The sequence below is a fragment of the Anoplopoma fimbria genome, chromosome 4 (genome assembly GCF_027596085.1).
Source record: "Anoplopoma fimbria isolate UVic2021 breed Golden Eagle Sablefish chromosome 4, Afim_UVic_2022, whole genome shotgun sequence".
NCBI classification, from domain to species: Eukaryota; Metazoa; Chordata; class Actinopteri; order Perciformes; family Anoplopomatidae; genus Anoplopoma; species Anoplopoma fimbria.
In genome coordinates, this window is record NC_072452.1 from 16213967 (window position 1) to 16236087 (window position 22121).

A 22121-nucleotide genomic window follows, 5' to 3' on the forward strand; every position below is an offset into this window, starting at 1 on the left:
GGGTGGATCACAGAATATACTGAGATGAGCTTTGGATGGCAGAATAAAGTTCAAACCACTGTCATAGTTTGTGGTTATTTCTATGAGAGAGACAGATGATGAACATCTGGCACTGCAACTGACTGTATGTGTTTCAGCATTAATGAAGTTCGCCAACCTTTATTTTGTGTCTATATGGGAACAAGAAATAGTGTGTTGACATCTGCTGGTTGTCCTGCATTGTATCAATATATGTCCGGTTTTATAACATAACGTACAGTTTGAAGGACTAACAGAGCTAAAAGAACATTAGAGATTTTATTCTGACAAAAGTCATCAAACAAAATCATTTCTCCCACACAGCTCTGGGATCCGACTGTCATGGATCAATCAAGACTATCCTCAGGATAACAGAATTCAACTTAGAAAATGTCAACAAAGATGGACTTTTATATTAAAAGTGTTAAGTAATACCAAGAATACTTTCTGTTAATAATAATGTCACTCGCTTGAGCTTTACGTGTTGACGAGTAGTAATAGCCTGGACAACTCAGTCTTCTGCACTAAAGCGTCCATTTAATACAGTCTAGTAAATTACAAGTTTATTGTAGTTCCCCTGTCCAACTGACCAAACATAATCCAGGTAACACTTAGCACATGAATTTCAAAAACATATTGCCATTAAGTGATTGACTGGAGGGAGGGGCTGTTTAGCACGAAGGAATAATGTGGAATCTCATGTGAGGACTGAATGGTGTTATTTCAATATCACCTTTATATTATAGACCTTAAAAAACACTGAAAAGGGGTTTTCACTTTACATGACTGAGAAACACCTGTATATATGCAAAAATCTATTTTTAATGAGCTATGTATGAAATCCAGTATAGATCCCATCAACAAAACATGCAGGGTGGCTCAGTCAGATCCACATCCTCCTGCTCCATGTTTAGCCTTATTCAACAGAAAAATGGATCAGAAAGGTGAGTCTATACCTGACAGTAACTAATGCTAACTGGTTATTAGTAACTTATAACTAATCAGAAGGTCCCAAATGACCGAACAGATTTTACAGAACCCATTTTAGAACATACTATCTTCATTTGTTTAACTCAAATATGGATGGGAAAGCATTGTATTGGCATACAATCTTTATTTGTATTTTCTTTTTTTTTTTAAATGTGCAGCACTTTGAGCTACATAGTCTGTAGGAAATGTGCTATATAAATAAATATTATTACTATCATTTTTATACACTTGGAAATGTGAGCCTGTCCTTTAAGACCAGCAAAAAGCTGCAGCCGAATAATGAGCTTCTTGGTGAAGTTATGTTCATGTTCACAAATGTTATTCATCAGTGTGTCAAGAAAAAATTGGAGCTATCCTTCTTTGTCAAGGAAGAGGATTGGGAAGGAGCACATGAGAGAGAATCCCCTTTCAGGCCACACAGGTGGAAAAAATAAGGAATCAATGTTACAATCAAACGATTCAGCAGATTACCATGAATACTGTGTAAGAGCAAAAAGATAAGATAAACATATCTACTGAGGATGAACTGATAAAAAGAAAAAGTTTATCTCGTGTTTAACTCCAGGGCCTGTCCACCATAACTGAACCCAAGTTCTCCTGACCATTGTACGTAAACAAAGAAAACCATGTTTCTTGTCAGTCTAAAAGTGTGATGTTTCTTGTCAGTCTAAAAGTGTTTTTTTTTTTTTTTTTTAAAGCATACGGTAAGCTTCTTCTGCTAACCAATTTTTAGAGACACAATCAGCGTCCTGCATGTTCCTAGATACATTTCAGCACGCTGAAGAGCTTTCGTGACACATTAGAACTGAGAAAAGCTTTAAAACCAATTTCTAGTGGGCTCTTTCATCCTCTGAGTATTTTGGAGTTAACAGTAAATGGTCCTCTTTCAACATTACAACGACTCAAAGCATCTAAAGGCAACTGATGGGTCCTTTCCTATTTCTGGGGTGTTTCAGTATATTTAAAATTATTATATCAATAAACTTTAGCACACAGGCACACCTATAAATAAATTGATTACAGTCCAGTACGTTTTATTGAGTACATTAATCAGTGGCATTACAATTGTTCTCTTCATGATAATAAATGAGAACAGTAAGCATTAGAAAATGGCACGTTGCTTTTCCTGTTGTGGAATAAGGGTCTTCTTTCAGGCCCATATAATTTGATTAAATTAGTCTTGTTTCAGTGGAAGAATCCAGTTTGTAGGTTCAAAAGGATCAAAGTGGGCATTGTGCCTGAAATTCTGTTTAAAAAATAACATTTTAAAACGTTGAAAATGTTTTTTTTGTTTTCACAATGAATGTGTACCCCCACGTAGACTAACGTTGCGTGACCGTAGGCGCAGCCAAATAACCAGACACACACACACATTAAGCCAAAGCTATGGCATTTTTTTCTAATCTCTGCCCAAAAGCAGGCCAAAGATCAATTTCATTCATTAACATTTTGGCATAGCTGGAGGAAAGTTATGAGGCAATATTAAATCATGTAAGTGACATGAAGTCAGGGGTTCCTACTCATCCAAAGACTAGAAGAAGAATAGTGATGTGAAACTAAAAACAGAACTATCCATGTTTTTTAACCAGTGTGTGGACTCTGTGTTGCTCATCAGTTAACATCTGAATATGGTTAAAATCTAAAAATAAAATGCAGCTTTGCTTTCTTCAGTTCCGTTGTTGTGTTTTGAGTCCTTTACTGAAAATATTCTAAATAACCCTATGACTGCAAACATTTGTTATAATGAAAGGACTGGTTGAGGTCATGAGAGCAATCTACTGATGAGCAAATGGTAATCAGTGCTCTTTTGACTCTAATTTCCTCTTCTTCCTTCTACCCATGTGTCCCCTCCTCTAACTTCCCCCCCTGCCCTGACACTCACTCACCAGGTTGAAGTCATCGCTGCCGTGACTCATGCCAACATTTTCTCCATGTAGCAGTGCGAGGGACACGGGTAGTGACACCTTGTGTTGGCTGCCAAGTAACCTTTTTGTGCAGCCAAAGAGGCAAAGCCGGGCATTCGGCAGCATGTGTGACACCAGATACAATGTAAACACTACGCATATTTTCTCCAATCTATAATGTTTAAAAGGAAAATTACCTCCAACGCATCCCGCCTGCCGTTTTCTTTCACAACAGTTTGTTCTTTGTTCAGTTGCAAGGTCACCTCGTAACACTCTTGAATATCTGTGAGAAAAAAACAAAAACAATAATGAGCTTCTTTGTTCAAACAGATTTACAAACAGATGTTCGTGCTTTTTTTTCCTACTCTGTTATATTTATGTCTTCATCATATCATTGCATCCTTCTAATGTACACTGCTTTGGATGAGTAAAAGAACACGGCGATCAATCATGGACACATTTGGGAGATGTTTTCCTCAGCGGTGCACTGGGTGAAAATGTGGGGGTGAGAGTCGTCTGTTTACATGGAAGTTATGTCTCCAATTTTGCAAGTGCTCTTCTTATCTTGTTGCTGAACTATATGACTCAGGCAGTGACTGAGTAAATCATCAACTCAGTGTCTACGAGGCCCACGTTATAATATTTCATGCTACCTGAACAACATGCATCATTTCTCTACTTTTGGTTCTTTTAGTTTCTCATCGTTGATCAAATACACTGTAGGTCATTTTCCAATCTCATTGCTTTGAAGCTCCATTTTGGGGCGCAGGTCCATGATATCCTTGAATAAATGTAGACACTGCCCCCTAGTTGAGTAGCGGGCAATTCATACCCTGTTACATGCTTTAACTTGAGTGCTGTAGAATGGGGAAGTTGGTTTTACAAAAGCTTTTTCCTGAACTTTTACATTCAGGGATGTAAGACGATGCTTCAAACTTGATGTGCGGAGTCTGACTTTCATATACATTGTTAATAAAACGCCATAGTATAAATCTAAGTGTGTAAATGCAGAAAAATATCAGCAAGAAAGGAAGAGTCTACAGCCATGCCAGCAGCTCTGTGATGCTGCACTGTTAGGCACAGTGGTTCTTTGAGCTAAATACTAACGTCAGCATGCTAACATACTGAAAAAGACAATCATAGCATGACGGTATTTGTTTGGCAGGTGTACGGTTTACCATGTTCACAATCTTAGTTTAGTACTCTTTTATAGTGCCACAAAATGCTAGGAGAATAGCACAATTAGCATTTAAATATCAGCTTGTCTTTTAAAGTTTTGCTTCTCTTTTCAGACTCAACTCCTCTGTTCTCCTCCTTTCTCTTGTCGTCTCCACTCATTACCTCGTGGCTCGTTACACGTCCATGTCCTGTGGTCACCTATTGAGTGGCAGCCCTTTGATGAGAATGCACTGGGACAATTTCGCTGATGTCACACACAGGACTGGTTACTGCACTGTTGACATAAAGAGGTTGGAAGTTCCTCAACTTCCCAAAGTTCAATGTTAGGACAAGACGTCCTACACCGCACATTTGAGAGGGACACCTAAGAGAACTTGATACATTTAAAATGTTTGAATTTTTTTATATCTTTAGTTGAAGCATACTCAAAGACAGTTCTGCACTTTAGTTGTGTATGTGTGTGTGTGTGTGTGTGTGTGTGTGTGTGTGTGTGTGTGTGTGTGTGTGTGTGTGTGTGTGTGTGTGTGTGTGTGTGATGGAGAGATAGGAGTCAGTATGTCCCAACAAGATACTGTGAGAACAAAAGTGTAAGAATGGAGCATGTGACTCATCACTGTGTCTGAATGTGGAGGAGTGAAGCCGTGTGTGGGCAGAAGAGTTTGTTGCCCAGCTGACTAAAGAGCAATATCACTCACACAAACTATGATATGTATGCAGACACACACACACACACACACACACACACACACACACACACACACACACACACACACACACACACACACACACACACACACACACACACACACACACACACACACACACACACACACACACACGCTGTAGGGCCTACCTGCATATACACACTTACATACAGGCACAGGCATACACGCAAATACTGCGAATGACACTAGAACATGGTTCAGATGCAGTACGCAATTTGAAATGGCTATGCAACGTGAATTTTTTGAGCACTGAAAATAAAATTTCATACAAGCCCAAAATATTTGTATTAAGTGCAAGTCGTTGTATTCATGTGTAGCTGTCTTTCTTGCCACCTGACATACAGTATGTTGTTTGGGAAAATATTTGTCTCTAAAGCTGTTAAAAAATGCTCCACTAGGTCTGTGTCTCATTTGGTGCTGAGCATTTAGTGTGTCGACGCCTACAAAACAAAAACAAAAAGCTGAAAGACGCTAAGAAGCTATCTAAAGCTGAGATCAATTGTAGAACCAGGCGGTAATTCTCTGAAGGTTCATCACTGAAAGTGACACCTTTCACATACATTGAGTCATTGGACTCATTGTTTCTTTAAAAGAACCTGGTAAGTTATTCTTTAAATAAGTCTTGAGAATGTTGCATCTGCTAAGTCTTGCAAAGTTTGCTCTTCAGCTGCGTCCTGGACACCTGGCTTGTTTTCACACTTCTAACACTTCTAATTACATCGTTTGCATCTATTCCTGGCAGAGGTAACTAAACAGAGAAGATTGCTCAATCAGGTCTTGAAGTGTTTTGAGATCAAGATTCACAGTCACACAAAGAAACAGAGACTTTTTTGTTGTGACTTTCCCCAAAAAAATCTTTGAACTGTTCCAACCCTCACAGACCACATAAATTCCTGGCCATGGAACAAAATACATAATCCAAGCCAGAAGTCTCTTTTCACAGGACTTATTCCCAGATTTCTTTTTGATGTAGGGACTATTTCAGGGACTATTTTAGGATGGCCTGGTCGGAGCTCTAAGCCTTTTTTGTCACAGTCATAGGGGGGTTCCTGCACCTTCTCCCTGTCATACAAAGACTGCATGCAGATCAGTGTGTTTGTCTGTTGTTATAGGCCTCTCCTATTTGTCATGTACCTATTCAATTGAACTGAAGTCGTCTCTGTATTGCCTGCCTGGGTGAATCATGCAACAACAACAAAAAAGAATGTGCCCCTGGTTCTTTACATGATGATGAGCAAGCCGCGGCTCACTAGAATAACACATTCACAGAAAACTAGGTCACAATTTCAATGCAGGGCAAACAATTCACCCCCCCTTGTCACTGCCTCGATAAAATATTCCCCAGACTTTTAGGGTCTTCTGTAATTTAACGTGTGTCTGTCTGTATGTGTGCCCCAACTCCCAGCAGCAGCCCCCCCCCCATGCCTCCACTGCATGTTTGTATGCTGGAACAAAAGGGTGGATGCACAGTTAAGGCAACCTTTGTTCGTGACTGTGCAACCATGCAGACACCCAATCAAGTGGCCTGTACTGAACCTTCCCACACTGCATCAAACTCCTCTTTACTTCCCACAGTGCATCAGAGCCATAAATCCCCCCCCCCAACACTTTTCTTGTTTTGTACGTTTTCATCTGAGCACAAAAAAGTTAACAGCTTCGTCAGCTCTGCTCAGAAAGCTCTCCAGAAAAGCGACACAAAATGGTCAGAACATAATCGCTTCACATGGCCATGAGCATGCCAAAGCAAACACAACAGGAGAGGATAAGAGGATGAGTAATGTTTATACAGCACTGTATTCCTATTAGTGCTGTGAACCGGCTGCTCCTCCGCTCTGCGTTCCCTGATGAGAACCACATGTTGAACGAAGCCCTGCACCTGAGACACAACGACCACAGGCCTCTTCTGCCTCTATCCTCACACTCTGCGCAGATGATCCTGAGGGCCGGGAGAGTTGATGAAGAGGCTTGGCACGACGGCCATGAGCAGTTTATTTTCCTGTCGGCCTGCTGGCTCGGCAGCCCTGACTGAACTTTCTTTGTGAGGAATGTTTGGAATCCTGATTTAGAAAGCGAATCCTCTCCGAGTCTCCCTTACTTAACTAAATAACAAGATATTTTGCATCTGATATCAGTAGTTATCAGATACAAGTTGTTCATAGCATCAAGCTATTATATATGCATTTTTAAATGATTCATATTTTCTGCAGAGGTACATGAATTTTGCTTGATGCAATTGTCTAATAAAATACCAACATATTATGTGAAACAGTGCCAATACTGGGAGAAATTGACAAGTTTTCAGTGTGTTTTTATGGCTTTGCTCCCTTCAAAAACAGTCACTCGTAAAAAACCCTCAGAGCTAGAATGTAACCAGTGCCTTGCTCAAGGACACCTCAACATGGCTCATTCTTAGTCCTATGAGACCTGTGGCATTGTCTGCGATCCCAGCCAAAATGACTGTCTTTAAAAAACTGTAGAGGGATCACTCTTACAGCTAGAGCGAAGATATCATATGAAACTAGATGACCTGATGAATCCATTGGTGCCATCGATATGATGCTAGCTTGTCGGGAAGCAGCCTGAATGCACCTAAGTAAGGCTTCATTTTGGCAAATGAAAACTTGCATTCTCAAAGGGGTCTCTTGACCTCTCACATCAAGACATATGAATGAAAATGGGATCTTTAAGTACCCACAACAGACACCCCATTACAGACATGCCCACTTTCTTAAAATCATACGCAGTTTGGGGCAGTATAAATGTGTTATGTTTTATTTTGCCTCTTTTACCTACATTTAACACATGGTGCGTGTTTGCCTCCGCCAACCAGACATGTTGCAGTTTACATCTGCGTCTGTCCAAAGTGTCATCAATTCATCATCTTATCCTGTTAGATACTTGTGTGAAAGAGTGCCAGAGGACATTTGTGCCAAATTTGAAGAAATTTGCTCAAGGTGTTATCGTGTTCAAGAGAATTTGACGGCGTGAGGTTACACTGACCTTGAATTTTGACCTCCAAAATCGAAATCAGTTCATCCTTGAGTCCAGATGAAACTGGTAAAATGACTTACTAAATTGGTACAAATAGTGAGCATAGAGGTCTTGTATAGATGGTGACTGTCATGTTCATCATCTTAGTTTAGCATGCCATTATATATTATAAAGTTTAACAGGACTGTCATTAGATTTTGCAGGTATTTGTCCAAACACTAAAGTTTTGGATAAATTCAAAGTTTGACCTGATCATGGTGCAAGATGTAAAGTCAGATGATCAACAAAGTTATTCCCATTCATCCTGTTAGGGACATCAATGTCTGTACCAAATTTAATGGCAATCTAACAAATGTTTTTTTCACACACAAAAAAAATGTCTACCTGCTGGTGGCGCAAGAGTTAAAATAAGAGGATCACCAAAATCTGTATTCCTCTTCTAGGGACCATAATCGCCTGCAGACTTTGTGCCAATCCATTTAATAGGTTGTGGAGATATTTCAGTCTGGACCAAAGTAGTGGAGCGACCAACCTTGCCATCCCTAGAGCCACATATAATATTTCTGGACTTCACATGTTGATGAGGAAGGTCAAAACAATGGATTACTGGATGCTAAGAGCCATAAAAAGTGCACCAGTTGTGTCTTTGTGATTAGCCAAATGAAGGCTGTATATCTTCGCTACTTTTTAAGAAGCCTCTGAGATGGGATATTGCTAGACAATATTTGGTCTTGAAATATGGACTTTGAATGATGGGATACCACAAATGAGTCCCTACCACTGACTTCACTGTGTTGGAGAACAAGCGAAAACAGTATCAGATCCTGTCTTCATTGCACTACAAACTATGAATTCATATCATTCTGATTTATTCTGTTAAAATGGTACTAAGAAAAAAATACTTCAGAAATGTGTGTTTACTATTGCTTCAGATACATCACTGGTAAAAACTGTCATACTGTATTTCTTTAAGTGCTGCCTGAGCATGCCCTCCCCCTCAGCTCCCCAGCAGTGGGTCAGCGGTAGCAACAGCAGACCCAAGGGCAAGCATCATTATAACATGTCTGTGGTAATTAGAAGGACCACTCAACCGTTGGTTAAACTGAAGTAATGTGCTTTAGCTGCTTTAAAACGAACTCAGACTCACACTGGCTTCCCTGAGCTCTTTTCAAAAACACCAGACTGGCCATGAAGGTGTAGCTGGTTACACATAATATTAGTGACTCGTCAGGGTCTCATTAGAACTTACGCACAAGGGTCCTTTTAGGGGTGGTTATATAAGTTTTGTCAGCGGATTTAATAGATGACTAAAGCTCTGAGGTAATGGAGAATCAGCTGTATCAGTTTTTCAATGATTAATAACATAAATTGATGAGGAAAATTGTATAAAAAGGCCATTTAGTCAAATTCATGGGAAGAATTGTGCTTTTACAGTGTGACAAGTGTGAGTTTATAACAACTCAGTCTATAGATAGACTGTGTTGCGGTTGGCTTTATTGGGATTTCATTACAATGTGAGTATGTTACAGAGGAAACCTTTGTAAAGCTGACTGAAAGGCCTCTTTCATAAGACTTAATTGGGAAACATTTAGACCCAGTAAACTTCCCATACAAATTAATACAACCTGACCCTGTCTACATCCTGTGTCTGCCTGCAGCCAATCACATGACAACACAAATCAGAGTATTTCAGCCACCCTAAATAACTTGAGTGTAGCAAACTATAAAGAAAAAAACAAGCTGTAAAACATATCTATTACTCAAAAAGAGGAGGGTGTGAACAGGAAAAGTTGTTTGGCAAGTCCACCCTAGGAAAACCCTGACGTAATTTAAGCCAAAAGGGCAGAGTTTGGAAATACTCCTTTCTGGAAAACAAGCAGTTTTACAGTGTTGTTCTTACCAAGAAGGGCATGGAACAGCTGGCTGCCCAAGATGGAGGAGACTTTGCCCACGCTGGTCTTCAGGGCCTGCTCCTCTGGACTGGTCAGGTTGGACTGGTAGCGTCTGAGCAGCCCCACTGCTCGCTCTGTGTCTGCCTCACAAAATAAATACACGACTCAGGACAACAGCAGAAAACAACCTACACATGTTGGCATTCACTGTTGACAGGGTGTATATTATTCTCATGAACTTGGGTTATAATTAATATTTATTCTATTACTCTTGAAAGGCAGTTAATCCAAGGACAGAATATTGAAATATAATAGGATATTATCTCAAACGCTGCTATGGCTGCAACTTCCCATTATTCTATTAATCAACTACTCTACAGATGTTTTGTTTTTTTATTAATAGCTTGCTTTAAAAAAAAAAAAAAAAAAAAAAAGGTAAACACCAGCATTGCAAGTTCCCAGAGGACTTGGTGACTCTATTTAACATATTGGTCCTCCACCAACAGTCCAAAACCTTGAGATATTCAGATTAATGACTGAACGGCCAGAGCTGTAATAGGTGAATTTGTGCCATTGTGCTTCGAAAAATTTAACAATTTATAGATTCAAACAATTGTGGCAAACTACATTTCTGCCAATCCACTAGGTTGCTGATTAACTCTAAAATCTATAGAGAATAACTGATTTGAAAGAATCAGCAAATGCAGAACTCCTGAAAATATAAAAGGAGTCCCAGAAGATGAAATAACTTAAACTTCATGTTGGACTATCACACACATAAGGTTACGTGCAAATATGGAATTTTACATAAAACATCATCTAATAATAATGATAATTTACATTTGACTTATAGTCAAATGCAGCTCTGGTGTTTGTTACTTCCCCCCTGTAGAGCCAGTTAAAGGTATTTTCTCTTGCAACACGGCTGTACAGCTGGTTGTTGAACCTGGTGGGCGTTGAGGAAAAAACACAGCAGAGAGATGATGCACATCACGGAGGTAAACCTACAACTTCACAGCTTTCTACCTCATCCTCAACATTTCGATCGAGAATAAAAAAATCTCGATGCCCGGAAGTTGCAAAATTCTCCAGTTACAGTAATGTCACCTTTGTATTCCTTAGGGACAGACATGAAACATTATAACTGAGGTGAGCCAGTTAAAAGCTGTGCAAAAAAAAAAAAAAAACTTCCATGAAGTACTGTGCTGACGTTAACCTAACATTTGTTAAAACAGAGGTTGACACGTGAAGGGCACGCTGCGTTATGTTCACGGTACTTACCATATTTATGTACCATGGTATGGCCAACTCCAAAAAAAGTCATGTAAATAACGGGTTTGAGTGTTGTTGTTGTTGTTTTTTATATATATATATATAATTACAGTATAGTCCCATGTAACTAAACAACCGTGTCGCCTCCTTTTCCCCAAACGAGTGAGATGTTGAGTTTTTAAATCCAGCCGATAGTCGCTCCCCGTCTGTTTGTCTCTTAGTGTTATTGCGGCGGTCAGCAGCGGTCCACACCCACACACGGGCTTAAGATGCGACAACAGGAGACCGCTTACTTCATGATAACTTTCCAGAAGTTTTTTCTTTTTTTGTTGGGGGGGAAAACAGCCTGAGAGCGTGACATGTTCCTCCTCCCCTCGCACACATGCCTCGCCTTCATGGAGAACGTCCCTGTGGCCTTTAAGCCTCATTGAGATGAGTGTGATATCAACATAATACATGTGAACTACACTCAGTTCATTTAGATTATCTGTAGAATTAAATCATCATTTGTAAGCAATCTTTTGGTGAAACATCTTGCCCAGGGTGACATTTTTCACTGGTCTACCGCAAGGAGCCTCTTTTCCAAATGTTTGCGTTGTGCGCCATCTAGTGGTGCTGTAGGATAAGGCTCTTTTAAATCACTTCTTAAAACACATTTTTACAGAATGGCTTTTATGTGATGTCGTCGTTTTAATGTTTTGTTTTATTTGGTTTTACTATTTTATCTTATATTCGTTTACTATTTTATGTTTATCTATTTCACTGGATTTTATTTATTTTGTTCGTTTATTTAATTGTGACTTCATCCTAACGATTGTTTTTAATGTTTCATCTATTGCACTGTTTTGCTGCCTTATCTGTCGAAGCACCTTGTAAACCTTGTTTTTAAAAGGTGCTTTATAAATAAAGTTATTATTATTATTATTATTATTATTATTATTATTATTATTGGGAATCACAGGTTCGAGGAGAGCGAGCTTAATGTGAAAATAAAGTTGTTAAAGCCTTTTGAGGCTCCATGCGAACCGTCTGCGCGCGAGTTGCATCATGGTTAATGTAGGCGACGGGCTTTGACAAGGAAGAACTACATCTCTGATCATGCTGCATCGATTTTGATTCTTTTTTTTGTTTTTCATTGTGAGTCAAACATTGCTGCCCTGAGGCAACAGACATATTTTCACACGTTATAGTGTACACATTAATATATCTGTCTATACGTGTTTCAGATTAATCAGATGGAGAATTGAAGTAGGAATTAATTCATTTTGTGGCGGTAACACATAGATTTCACTATTTATCATCTCAGTGATGATATTCAGATACTTTACTTATGTAAAAGTACAAATGCCAAAATGTAAAAGTACTCCATTACAAGTTAAAGTCCAGCTTTCAATATGTACCCAAATAAAACTGTTATCAGCAAAATGTTTAAAAGTAATAGAAGGCCTACCCATTTTGCAGGTTAAATGGGCTCTGTCATGTATGTTTGCATTTCTAGTGCAAAGGTAGAGTGTATAAAATGTGACCATTGTTTCACAACCAAAAAGAAAATACAGAAATTTGTTTAAAAAAAGACTGAAGCATTACATAAAGACACAACAATATTTATGGAGTCCATGATCAAATACACGGACACAGGACAGTGTAGAAAATAATCATAGTGCTTTTGGCTCAGGTTACAGTACATACACATTTTTCCTGCAGTGATCAATCCGACAGTAGTAGCAACACAAAAATGATTAATACCCAGTTAACCAGTTGACATAAAAAAGAAACAAAAAAGTAGTACCGGTACTGCCATCTAGTTGCATGGTGCCGATATTTGATTAACATTGCATAACCTCTGAAAAAGCAACATTCTTATTTTCATGGCTACGGAAGATAGTGTATGGTTATTCACATTAACTTGCTTTCTTCCTGGTTTAGGTCCAAACCATTCTGGCGGTCGGTTTTGTGGCAGAAAAATATCCTGCTGGAGTCGGTCAGACTACTAGTGGTTAAGAAGGGACACAGTTCTCTCCCGTTCAATGCTGAAGTAATGTTTCTTTGCCTCTCTGTCCCTGTGAAGAGTCACAAAAAAAGTTATAAAAACCGACAAATTAATACATGTTGTTGCTATGGATTTGTTTATGGTTGATAAATAATTTTATCATAGTTTATAGATCAGTTGTAAACTAATAATAAGAACAACATTTATGTAACCAGGTTGTAAAAAAAATTGTGAATGATGACATTATAATATTGCTAATCCATTATTCCATTTAAATGTATTTCTCACTGTCTAAAAACGAGGTTTACAAAGATTTTAATCCATCAAGTCTTTTTTCAAATGTTTGTAAATGATAATGTGAATGTGGACAAGCTGTTCATAAATGGATCAAAAGTAAGTGGTCAAACAGTCCAAGTAAAAATTAGGATTTACAACCTGTCAAACCAACATGTGATATTGATGGTCTAACTGATCAATAAAGCTTTATTAAATAATTTAATAACAGTTAATTGAGCCATAGTTTGTACACCTCCTGTCTATTATCTTGCAATATAACATTCTCTAAAATGTTGTTTGTTTTTCGAATGAAGAATACAGACCCACATTTTTTCTATTAATTTTGCCATTGTAGTTACATTAACCCGTTTTTAACTTCAAGTCAAACCCAAAGGATAGTTTGGATTAATATCACCACTTTTTTAAAAATGTTATAAGCAACATGGAATCATGGATAGCAATGTTATTAAATATTTGTGAACACACTTTAATCAAAATATAAGCTGCTATCTGGAACACTGTGCACTGCACCCAAATGTTAATACTGTAAATACCGGAAGTCTTTTTTTTAGTATCATTATTGTCATTATGTTAACTAGAGCTAAAACAATTAGTAGGTTAAAAGATTAGTCCATCAACAGGAAATAATAATAATACTCATTTTTCAAACAAAAAGGCAAAACTTTTCCTGGTTCCGGATTTGTTGATTTTCATTTTATTTTTATGATAGGAAAATTAAAATATTTTGGTTTTGGACAGCAAATTTGAAGCCTGGGGATTTCGGAAATATTGATAAACATCTCATAGACTTAAGGATTAATTGATGATTAATTAATTAATTAATTAATTAATAATAATGAAAACAGTGATTAGTTGCAACCCTAATTTTAGCATATTGAAATTGTTCGGTACCTCTCCTGTGACAGAAACAGTGCACTTTCCTGTCAGAAACAGTGAGGTGAATGAGTCAGTCCATTCACTTTCATCAACATTTTCATACAACAGATACTAATGTGTGCTCCACTTACCGCTGAAAGAGGAAAAGTCCAGTCATTATCAGAATAGATACAATGTCCACTGTAATCCATATTATTAGGTATGTAAGAGGCGCCTGTAACACACAAACATGTGGTTTAAATGCTGGCCACTGAAACAACTAGAAAGGGAAGTAAAGCATGCAGTACTGTTCATGCAGCTGCATGCAGTGCTCACCATGACCCAGTCGGGTCGGTCCATGTCTTTAAGCAGATGGCAGGAGTTGGTGGTAACAGAGCTGGCCCCGGCACACCACAGCAGAGAGAACAGCCAACGCTCATTCACCACCCACAGGTTCACTGTAACGTTCTTGCGCCGATGCTCCCTGTCAGACACAAACACAACGTTTGAAATGTACTTTGTGGAGATTACAATGTAGGTAGATGAAGACAGGAATATATGGAAAGAAGGGCAGTAAATATGTGTGTGCAGGTCTGTTATATATATGTATGTTTGTGTCTGTATATATGTATGTTGGTGCATGTAAGACTGTAAATGTGCTTAAAATGTGTATATTATGCTCCTGTTGGTATTTTTATTAATATATTGATTATCATGCTTTTCTTATTTTTTTTTTTGCATTTGTTTACCTACCAAAATTAATAGAATGTTTAAATCATATAACAAGCATACAGTTGTTCTGCTTGCATACATGGATGGACAGGGAAAAGAAGACCCATACACACATGCATACACCCACCCTGCCATCACAAGCATCATGGTCCCTGTCCAAACACACATTTATCCCACACACCATTTCTTTAAGGCCAAATGCATGTGATCAAAAGGTGTAATAATTTTACATAAGTTTATGTAAAAACAGTGCTAACCTGTCCTGCCCAGTGATCCTTTTTTAATTAGTCCACTTTCTCAAAACATGTTGCTACACTCCATTTCATCCATGGAGCAGCACTCCTTGGTTGGAACATCATTCAAACAAATTCCCTAGAAGCCGATCCTGCGCCTTTATATCCAGCGCCAGCACTGTGTCTTAACATGCCACATACACACTTTTAATTAACACACTTCTTCGCATGCCTCCTGGCACCACCCTATAGATATACTGGGCGTGCGTATTTGTTATTTTACCTGATTTCTTCTGTACTAAACTTGCTGTATTTCACATTCAGGTGGTCCCGCCTTTCGTTAGGTATCTCACTTTCGTTGTTATAGACCTGGATGAAGCCTGGAACAGTCTTAATTACATATTCTCTTTCTGCTGGAGGAAGCCAGAAGACCTGTAAAAATAAATGAACAACACCTTAACAAAATAGGCCTTATCATGCGATATCTCAAATTTGATTAGAATGAAATAGGATCAGACTTACCCGGTTTCGGTCAATGCCAGAATCCAAGATGGTGTTGACTATGTCCACTGTGTCATTTTTCTGGTCGGGACTATATAGGTCAAATATCACTGAGATGTTGTGCTGCTCGGCGAGGTTGAGGAGCTGAAGTAAGGAGGGAATGGTCTGATTTCTGGCTGTTTTCTTCTCCTCTTCTGAGAGCTCGGACACTGAGTGGAAAGGATCTGTCTGGGAAAAGCCAGACAAAACTTCAAGTAACTGTGGGATGCTGCATAATAGCAGATCAATCTTTATGAGTGAGTGTGTGGACAAGTATGTGTCAACGCTCAGCCCTCACCTTTAGGAACCATTCACCTGCATTCAGACTCTGTAACTCCTCCCAGGTCAGGTTGGTGCTGAGGCTGAAGTCTTTGTTGGGAAACTTCTCTTTGACATTTGTCGTTCTCCGCAAGAACCCAGAGGTATGGTCATGCATTAAGAAGGGAATTCTGTCTTTACTGGGTTAGAAACACAGAAAAAAATAACATCTGTGAGGCCGAAACAATCCCAATTTAAAGGTGCATTAAGAAATTCATGACCCATTTTGTCCTCTGTGGAGATAGAATCAGATAGAAGTAACTGAAAATAGACCCTTCCCTTATGAGGATTTTGACACTCTAAGTCATCCTTTTTTCCGTATCTTGTACAGTGATAATCGGGTGTGAGGACGCAGACTTTTTGTGTGGGACTTTAGGCTGTAGCATCAAGTCTTTAAGCACAATATAGTGTCAGTATTTACGTTTTTTATTTCCAAGTCAGCCGGACATGGGGTGAGTTCCAATACCCATAATACCAAAATATTTATTATGACGGAAAAACATTCAACGTCCCATTACATAGTATGTCAAATGCAGTATGCCAAAAATACCAGGATGTCCTACTGCATCTGGTCATAGTTTGCAGTATGTGAGCCAACATGCTTTTCTGGTTGTTTTGACCCACAATCCTCTGTGTTTGGGATATAAATGCTAGCAATGCTAAAATATGCTGGCATCAGTTTTCATTTCAACCACCAAAGTTTGTTGCCACAATTAGAGAAACACAAAAAAAAGCTTGACAGGTATAGCAACAGTAACTAATGGGGGCTTAGCGAACGGTCAGTAAGTGCTACGGGTCTGTAGAAATCACTGTGTGCACTGAGGTTAACGTACCTGAGCTGCACGTCTGTCTCAAAGGCTGTGACACCACACTTGATGCTCCTTTCGAACGACATCATGGTGTTCTCCGGGGCCAGCTGAACACAGCGAGGACAGATGGGTGAGACACAGTCATGTGCTAAGGCTTACAAACTACCCTAAAGCTGTGTGAACACACACAACCCCACATACACAGTGGTTAACTGATCTTATTGGTGACCCAGAGCAAGGCAAACTAACGAGGACAGAGCAGCACAGCATATGGGGCCCTGAGACACCTGAGCCTGACGTAAAGTATTTGCTGGAGTGTGAACGTATGAAAATGCAAAGTAACTTAACAAATACATTTACACAATATAATATTTTGATAACAGAGTATTATGTGTTGTGTAACGTGCTCTGAATGCAGCCGTCAATTTTTATGCTGGACTGGCTTAATGATTAGTTTGCCTTTTTGGGAAATAAACTAATTTGCTTTGTTGCCAATAGTCGGTTGAGGATGCTGACACTCATATCTGACCTATTAAATATTAAGTTACAGCCAGGAGACGGTTGGCTTAACATTAAGACCGAAAGCAGTAGGAAAAAAGTAGTCTAGTTCCTTCTAAAGGACAAGAGAAAATCCCGTACCACCATCACTAATACATAACTAATAAACTTGTTGTTGATGTATTCAGAAAGCGTTGAAGTGTTAAAATGAATTTGAACAAAATGTGATTCTATACGGGTTTGTACTGGACTGTATCCTGGCTGGGACGAGCAACATCTTGACAAAGTGGTGTTGATCCTCTTATCTCACTCTCACGCAATATAATACAAAAGCGTGTAGCAACATTTTTAAAATGTCAAACTATCCCTTTAAATGATCCTTAAACTAATTCCATACACTTAAAACCTAAATCAAACTGCCATGTCTCAACAGTGACAGCTTTTTTCAAAAAGTGCACTAAAGTGACCAGTAAGATCATTAGATCTGTCTCACATTTTTCCGAACAGGAGCAATTTCAAGGCTGGAGATATTTTACAGTTTCTTCTTAATCCTCTGTCTGGAAAGATTCAAACGACCAAATGCCAGTTCGAACGAGGTAAATTATTATTTTCTCTCTCAGGTCATTAAATTGACTGCTGACTGAGCTGATGATTAGTTTCCCATGTAACTACTAATGGCTGATAATCTAGGTTTCCTGTGGTCAATTGAAGTATTCATGTCTTGTTTTTCATCATGTTTTATGTACCTTAGTCTGTGTGTGTTTTGTGTTTTACCCAGCTCCAAGAGAAATTTCCCTTTGAGCACAATAAAGCTAAAGTTGAAAAGCAAAGTTGAAAAGAATCGCAACACAATGCGAGCTGAACCATGTGTACCTTCAGGGTGTTGTCAAGTAAAACAGGATGCTCACCATCGGTGCGCCGCGGTGACCAATGAGCTTTGGTTTGTCAGGTAATTTGGTCGAATCTATCAGACAAGGAGACTTGATGCAGAGGGGACAAAGGAAGATGGCTGCTGACACCACTACAAATATCATCACAATCAGGAACTTGGACCCTGGTGAGAAGAAATGTCAAACAAAAGGATAATTCTCTTAATTGCAGTGAGTCTGAACGGAGGGCCTGTACAAAAGTCTCTTTAGAAGTGTAAGTAAGTAAGTGTAAATAATCAGCATTGTTTGTACTGTGGGAGTATTATGGATGTCTTTCATCAGTACTTGTTTCCTTTTTCCCTTGCAGATATTGACACATGAATAGTTTTGTACACATACTTATAACTTAGTAAAGCAACAGCCATTTGTTAAACTACATATGTGTTTTACTTGCTGAAAATTTCATGAAAATGAAGTGAGAACCCAAACTCTAGTGTGCTAGAATATAGGGTGTTGCTAGATATCATGTTAATTTTAAGTGTGATTTTAAGCCAATGTGTACTTTTAAATGACATACATTTTTCCTTGGACAAGTGGAAGCCCTTGAAGACGAACAGGCTCAGCAGGGTCAACGCTCCAACAGCACCAAACTGCAAGAAAGGAGCTGTGGCCTGCCGAGAGGCCAACACGCACATCAAAAACACACAAGGTACACAGAAAAAAAACCCAGACATTTACTTTCTCAGCTTCATTCCCCCAAACACGTCAGTCCAGTCTGTACCTGCAGTGAGAGAGGAACAATCGGCCATTCTTGTGGCCACTTTAGAGAAATTCCTGTGACACCCAAAGCGACGAATATCACGCCAAAAAATAAGAAGATCTGTGTTGAAAAAAAAATACAAATATGATACTCAACAATTATGACTGAATAGATAATGCATATTTTGAAAAGAAGTCGGACAGTTAAATGTTTACCTTGTGGAGCCAGTGTAAGCTGAGTGGTTCCCTTAAGGCAACTTGGACCAATGCAAAGAGCTGTAATGAACGGAATTGAATTATGAAATTGCAACTATGGCTTCCTACTATGTCATTATCAACAAACCTTTTTTTTATGCTGCCATTATATCTGGTTATATAGTACATGGTAAACTAAAGCTATTTTATGTTTCCTATTTAGCAAGACTTCTTAAGATCAAACCTCATGCCAGTAATCATGACGCATCATTACCATAAAATGTGAATATCACAGTATCAACACTATATACTCACCAGCAGCAGAACACAGTAGCTGGTTAGCACTGCAGAAAGGATGATCAGCACCATGAACCAATTCACCCATCGCTTCAGTTTTGTGAAGCCCTCCCTGATAATAGAACAAAAGAGGGCAGCACAGGGTCAGCGGAATAAAGAAAGAAAGAAAAGGAAAGAAAATACAGGAATCTGGGCTTTTGTGAGAGATCCAACATGGCCCATTTGTCTGTATGTGTGTGATCACTCACCAGTTAACATCCTCTCGGTCATTAAACGTAATAAGACAGATGTACATCCAGAAGAGGGAGAGCAGGGAGACCAGAGCGACGACTGAGAACCAAAAGCATGCATGCTAAAATAAAAAGAAAAGGTGAATTCTTATTATTATTTTGATACCTAAAAGCGTTTGAGAAGTAAAATAATAATCAAGATATTTTGTCTGCTGTGTGTGTGCGTAAGTGAAAGTATATGTGGGAATTCCAAAAGGGATTGTGACCTGAGGCGACAATGGAACAATTCCAACAACTTCTGTTGGTTTTGTGGCCTGCACTGTGTTGTGACAGCACACAGCAAACAGTCCCTTCATTCTCTCCACCCTCTCATTTTGAAACAGAATTATAGGCCGAAACCATTCCCCCCCACCCCCCTCTTTATAACCCTGTTCTAGAAAAATCCAAAACACACTTGTTAGGGCCTGTGAGTTCACTTGTTTTTCCTTGGCAGACAATTTTCATCATCTTAATGACTTAATTTACAACGGGTTTTTTTTTTCTACGAATATGTGATCAGCTCTCTCTAGAAAAAGGTTTCCAGTTTGATTTAAGATGCATTTAAAACATGGGATTCGTATAGCAAAACCGTTCATTGCCAATATTTTACATTTCTGAATTTCAGTCCGGTGGAATGTTAATCCATGATTTGTAAAGGTTATGCTCAGTGGAAGTACAAAGAACCTGAAGACTGAAGTAATAATTTGAAACAATTATTCCATAAACATCACTCACCTAAGTATAATATAGAGCAATGCTGAAGGGAATTTAGAAAATATAAGACCAATCTCCCTAATGGTCATATAAAAGAATACATTTATATTTGAATACTTCAATATAAACACAAATGTGGCCTAAAAATACTCACTTTTCTCTTAGATGTACTTGAGTGCGTCCAGTGACAGCTATATAGGCCCCTGCTGCAAACTATGCAACAGCTATCGTTTTGAGACATCACTTCTCCTCTTCATTCACAGTGTTGGACGGTCAGCTCCTGTTCAGTGCAAACCTAGACACCTGATACAGCCTGAAGGATGGACGGAGCTCAGAGACGTCACCTCTCTAAACCTGTGAAGTGTAAAAGGGGAAAAAAGACGACTGTGAAAGAAGGCAAATGAGGGGGTAGGAGGCAACCCCTGCTCATTAAGCCTCTCAATAGAGCCTGTGTGCAGAATGGGGTATCTCCACTGGCAGCACTTACAATGGCCAACACCATGGGGTATTGAGAGTGTAGCGCACAGACCAGCCTCAGAGTGAAGCCACAGCATTGGAGCCTTTTGGAACACAAACATCCACAGTGACAGGCACATCCACCCACCGAGAGGGGGTGGAGGAAATAAAACTGCGTGACTGAAGAACAAACATTATAGGACACTATTTCGACATAGATGGTGACTTCATAAGGGTTCAGTTTAGGGTTGTTTATATGGAAACCTCCATGTTGGTATGCAGTAGCCTGAGAATGTGGGCAAAGCATGATGCTAGAAAACATGTTGGGGCTTATAATTTAACAGTTGTGCCAGGTTTCGATCACCTCTTCATGAGAAATTGTTTGTCACCAACGAAAGAGACACATTGCGCAATAAAGGTTTCTTTTGTGAATAGGTTTTAAACGACCAACTGTTTCTTGTTTGACTTGATTTTACCTGAGGTTTTGCCAGCAATCATCCCGCTTGGTGTGCCCATTTTGTTCCCACAGTCAAAGCCTTCAGGTGATTAAGCAAATTCAAGGTCAGAGCAAACGTTTTGTACAGATCAAGCAGGTAGAGCTGAGATGAAATTTAACAATCATATACCAGTCTACAGTTTTGTCTACTGTATGGATAGAATGACCTCCGAAGTAATGTTTTTCTCAAAAGAAATTAGGAGATTATCTTCCTATGTGTGCATGTTTGAACAGGTCCACAGGTGTCACTGATGTAAAACATAAGGCACCTTGTTTCACTGCACATTTTTCAAGGGAGATTTACATCTCAGCTGAATGTTGAGCAATAACTGTAGTATGTGACAACCAGCATTCAGATAAAGGAGAGTGTAATGGGAACGTCCCACTTACAATCGGAGAACAATTAAATACTTCTTCTCGGTTGAGTGCATTAAAAAAGTGTCATTTTTATGTCCTTGCCAAACACATTAGCTGGAAGATATCACTGTTTATTTATTTAGTCACACTTTAAATGTCACTCTCGTCCCAACATAACGACACCTAATGCATAAGCACACTAGGCACATGCTTCAAGGTATGAGGATATAATTTAATACAAAGGATAAAATAAGGCACAGCACTTGTACCTGCATTGTTCGGCAGATTTAACGATACGACAGAGACGCACCTTGCCAATCCACTCTGCCACTTTTGGTTTGTCACTTAAAACTGGTGGTTAGTGGTTGCAACTCCACAATGGAGACACAAATCCTCACTCACTCTCCCTTATGCAAACCGTCATGCAGTGAATGCTGCTCTGCTGTGACTTTTGTTATGACAGTTA

The 22121-nt window shown here is 39.0% G+C and overlaps 2 protein-coding genes across 3 annotated transcripts in view; both read right to left on the reverse strand.

Annotated features, from left to right (window-relative positions):
- dlg3 (discs, large homolog 3 (Drosophila)) overlaps positions 1 to 11284 on the reverse strand; it is a 73624-nt gene extending 62340 nt beyond the window's left edge. Inside the window, 3 exon segments of the mRNA XM_054598265.1 lie at positions 3110 to 3195; positions 9708 to 9839; positions 10981 to 11284. Of these exon segments, the coding sequence (XP_054454240.1) occupies positions 3110 to 3195; positions 9708 to 9839; positions 10981 to 11023 (261 nt within the window). The 5' untranslated portion in view covers positions 11024 to 11284.
- An 825-nt stretch (positions 11285 to 12109) lies between these two features.
- Positions 12110 to 20922, reverse strand: gdpd2 (glycerophosphodiester phosphodiesterase domain containing 2). 2 transcript variants are annotated; one of them, XM_054597649.1, is made up of 16 exons: positions 20834 to 20922; positions 20501 to 20700; positions 19612 to 19715; positions 19382 to 19475; positions 19088 to 19147; positions 18894 to 18992; positions 18690 to 18783; positions 18152 to 18297; positions 16770 to 16852; positions 15917 to 16076; positions 15601 to 15807; positions 15362 to 15510; positions 14450 to 14597; positions 14266 to 14348; positions 14150 to 14178; positions 12110 to 13031 (listed from the first exon to the last, which is right to left on the reverse strand). In XM_054597649.1, the coding sequence occupies exons 2-16, from the start codon at positions 20585 to 20587 to the stop codon at positions 12868 to 12870; spliced, it is 1707 nt and encodes a 568-aa protein (XP_054453624.1). In that variant the 5' UTR covers positions 20588 to 20700; positions 20834 to 20922; the 3' UTR covers positions 12110 to 12867. The 2 variants fall into 2 exon arrangements, with proteins under 2 accessions (XP_054453624.1, XP_054453625.1); XM_054597650.1 differs by lacking the exon at positions 14150 to 14178 and having other exon boundaries at positions 12872 to 13031.
- Positions 20923 to 22121: the final 1199 nt, after the last annotated feature.